The sequence below is a fragment of the Octopus bimaculoides genome, chromosome 27, assembly GCF_001194135.2.
Source record: "Octopus bimaculoides isolate UCB-OBI-ISO-001 chromosome 27, ASM119413v2, whole genome shotgun sequence".
Classification (NCBI taxonomy): domain Eukaryota; kingdom Metazoa; phylum Mollusca; class Cephalopoda; order Octopoda; family Octopodidae; genus Octopus; species Octopus bimaculoides.
The window spans coordinates 18,735,482-18,739,329 of record NC_069007.1 but is presented as its reverse complement, the minus strand read 5'-3'; the positions used below and the strand labels follow the sequence as shown (position 1 = coordinate 18,739,329).

Here is a 3,848-nt window from a genome sequence, read left to right as displayed (position 1 = left end):
GCACTGGCAATGATCTCGCTCAAAAATCCTTACACGTGTCACAGGCACAAGTACCAGAAAGGCGACGCTGGTCACAGGTGCCATCCTGATTTTGCTTTTGCTTGCCCCCATAAGTCTTCGCAAGCTGAGTTTCATGTCCAATGAAGGAGATGACGTTGGCATGGGTACCAGTCGTCGAATTTAGTTCGGTTTCGATTTCACTTGCCTCAACAGGTCTTCGCAAGCGGAGTTTAGTGTCCAAAGGAGGAAATGTACGCATAAGTGGGCTGACCACACCCCTGGCAGAGGCCTTGGATTTAGGTCTCACTTGGCTTGCCGGGTCTTCTCACGCACAGCATATTTCATTTTTCATTTTTTTTTTTTTTTTAAATGCAGAGCTTTAACCGAGAAAATCGTGTCCGTGCTTCCCAAGATGAAATGTCCACACCGCATTGAACCCCATCAAATCCAAGGTCTGGATTTCATCCACATATTCCCTGTGGTTCAGGTAAGGACTTACTTTCATATGTTTATCACTTCTTAAACATTTCACAATGCAGGCATGATGGCTGTGTGGTCAAGAAGCTCGTTGCACGACCCTGAGGTTTTAGGTTCAGTCCCACTACACGGCACCTTGGACAGATGTCTTCTACTGTGGCAACTCGCTTTAAAAGAAATACTTTTATTTTCTTTTACCGTTTGCTTGTTTTGAGTCATTTGACTGTGGCCATGCTGGAGCTCCACCGTGAAGGGTTTTTAGTCGAAGAAATCTACCCCCCAGGACTTATTCTTTGTAAGCCTGGTACTTATTCTGTCAGTCTCTTTTGCCAAACTGCTAAGTTATGGGGATGTAAACACACCAACACCAGTTGTCCAGCGATGTTGACGGGACAAACACAGACACAAAGACACACACACATAGATACAAATATATATATATATATGCGATGGGCTTCTTCCAGTTTCCCCTCTACCAAATCCACTCACAAGGCTTTGGTCAGCCCGCAGCTATAGTCGAAGACACTTGCCCAAGGTGCCATGTAGTGGGATTGAACCTGGAACCATGAGGTTGGGAAGCAAGCTTCTTACCACACAGCCATGCGTACGCCTTCACTTTTTCAACTAAACCCTTGGAGGTAGTGCCCCAGCATGGCCGCAGTCCAATGATTGAAACTACTAAAAGATACCAATAAAAAAAACCACACACACACATGTACATGCAGATTGCTCCAGCATGGCCATATGATATTGGTGAGTAACATTTGCTAACAAAAGATTAGATATGACAACTGGAAGAACCAAAACTAAGACGGTGGGGTGACCCTCTTGATATGCTAGAAAGAGCAGTCAAATCGCTCTCTTTATTGTCTTAAAAAGGGATGAAACCATAACATGATGTAGTCCTAGATACAGTCACCATTACAACTGCGCCAAAATTGTCTACATGTCTCCTCCATTTCCGTACTACGATATGGTGGAATTTGGGAGCTTTTCTATATTATTTTAAATATTTGGTTCCTATCAATGAAACTACATAGTTTGATAATTAATGTCTCGTTTAAATTCCAGTGGTTGGTGAAGAGAGCTCTGGAGACGAGAGAAGAGGTGGGTGACACCATACGCGCCTATTCCATATACCAGTTCAACAGAAATAATAAAATGCCTCAGGTATGTTTTATGTCATTTACACACTTTCTTATCATCATCATCATCATTTAACTTCCGCCTTCCATGTTGTCATGGGTTGGCTAGTTTGACAGGAGCCAGCCAGGTAGAAGACTACCCCCAGGCTGCTGTGTCTGTTTTGGCATGGGTTTTTATGGCTGGATGCCCTTCCTAACACCAACCCCCCCCTGCAAAGTGGACTGAGTGCTTTTTACGTGGCACCAGCACCAGTGAGGTCTGCTTTGGTATGGTTTCTATGGCTGGATGCCCTTCCTAATGCCAACCACTTTATAGAGTGTACTGGGTGCTTTTTATGTGGCACCAGCACCAGTGAAGTCACCAAGTAACTTGCAAGACAGGATCCCGCTTGATTGGAGGGAGCGGTATTGATGGAGGCGACTTTATGTCAGGTGGTGAGAAATTAAAAAACATGAAAGAGGAACTGGAACAAGTTGGTACACAGATGGGATGCCGAATGCACTTTTGCAAGGTTTTTACAGCTGGTTGCCCTTCCAAATGCCAACCACTTCACAATATGGACTAGATGCTTTTCATGTGGCACCAGCACCAGAAGGGTCACCAAGTGGCTTGCAAGACTTGAAATTGTTATATTTGGTTATTACATTTGTTCTTCGCTTGTAAGCAAGGCTTGGACAAATATGTCATCCAGGGATTGTTTTACGGCTAGATGCCCTTCCTGTTGCTAACCCTCATTTCTATTTCAAGTAAGGGACCTTTTATTTTACTCATTTTTGAAGTTACAAAATCAATAGGCAGCAAGATTGTTATTTGTAGTTTTAGAGAAGCACAAATATAAACACACAACATCACACACATCACCACCACCACCATCATCATTTTTAAGGTTCACTTTTCCATGCTTGCTTGAGTTGGACGGAGTTTATTGATGCGACTTTTCTACAGCTGGATAAAATAAATACCACTCACACACTAGGATGATTGTAATTGACTGATCCTTTTCCCCTAAAATTACTAGCCTTGTGCTAAACTTTGAAACTAATGTTATTCCTGTTATGTGAACTCGTTAAAATTTTTCCACTCATTACATGAAATTCAATGCAACCTTGTAATTCAGTTTTTTTCTTCTCTTCTTCTTGTTGTCAGGATGAAAAATTTGATTCCACCAAACACAATGCAATCGAATGTTTAAATAATGCCAAGGTAGGTTCCCAAGACAAAAAATTCCAGACCATATTTTGTCTAATATCGCAAAAACATTTCTAGTTCCTTACCACGGCCTTCTGCTTCATGGTCAACCAACCTGTGGTTATATGTCGTCATTGTTGTCATCATTGTCATAATCATCACCATCATCTTTGTCATCGTATTCATCATCGTCACTGTTGTCATCGTCATATATGTCATCATCTTCATCATTTTCATTATCATCACCTTTGTCATCATCATCACCACCACCATCATCACCACCACCATCATCATCACCATCATTCTCATCACCCTCATCATCACCATCATCATCATCACCATCATCATCATCACCATCATCATCATCACCATCATCATCACTACCATCACCATCATCACCACCACCATCATCATCATCATCGTCATCACCAACATTTAATACCCCTGTTCCATACTGGCATGGGTTGGACTGTTTGACAGGGTCCAGTGGATCCGAGGACTCCCTCATGACATGACTTTTACAGCTGGATGTCCTTCCTAATGCCAACCACTTTACAGAGTGGACTGGGTGCTTTTTTTACATGGTACCAGACCCGGTTCTTTTCACATGGCATCAGCACTGGTGCCTTTTATGTGACACCAGTACCAACAGGGTCACCAAGTACCTTGCAAGACAAAGCAAATGAGTACCAAGCGAATCATAGCACCAAATACTGATACATATTGGCACCAATCTAAAGGATTCTATCCATTTTCTTGGAATCTTAGAGCTTTGGTTTGTCTTAGAAGTCAATAAAGGATTCCCTTTCTTGGAGTTTTTCTTTTAATTTTCTTATTGTTATTTTCTTCTTTTTTTTTCTTTTTTTGTATTCTAGCACAGTTACAGACCACAAAGACGGTATCGGCGTCGAGATGCAGACAAACTGACTGAAGAAGAAACTCGTGTGATATCAACCCTGCTTGAGTTTGGATGGTATTGTATGATTCTATAATAAATTATTATTTAAGGCAGCAATATATATATATATATATATATA

The 3,848-nt window shown here is 41.6% G+C and overlaps 1 protein-coding gene across 1 annotated transcript in view; it reads left to right on the top strand.

The window, feature by feature from the left end:
• Positions 1 to 187: 187 nt before the first annotated feature.
• LOC106883792 (coiled-coil domain-containing protein 93) overlaps positions 188 to 3,848 on the top strand; it is a gene marked incomplete at its 5' end in the record, with an annotated part of 20,195 nt that continues 16,534 nt past the window's right edge. Inside the window, 4 exons of the mRNA XM_014934924.2 lie at positions 188 to 487; positions 1,549 to 1,647; positions 2,770 to 2,826; positions 3,687 to 3,784. Of these exons, the coding sequence (XP_014790410.2) occupies positions 188 to 487; positions 1,549 to 1,647; positions 2,770 to 2,826; positions 3,687 to 3,784 (554 nt within the window). The remainder of the gene's footprint in view (positions 488 to 1,548; positions 1,648 to 2,769; positions 2,827 to 3,686; positions 3,785 to 3,848) is intronic.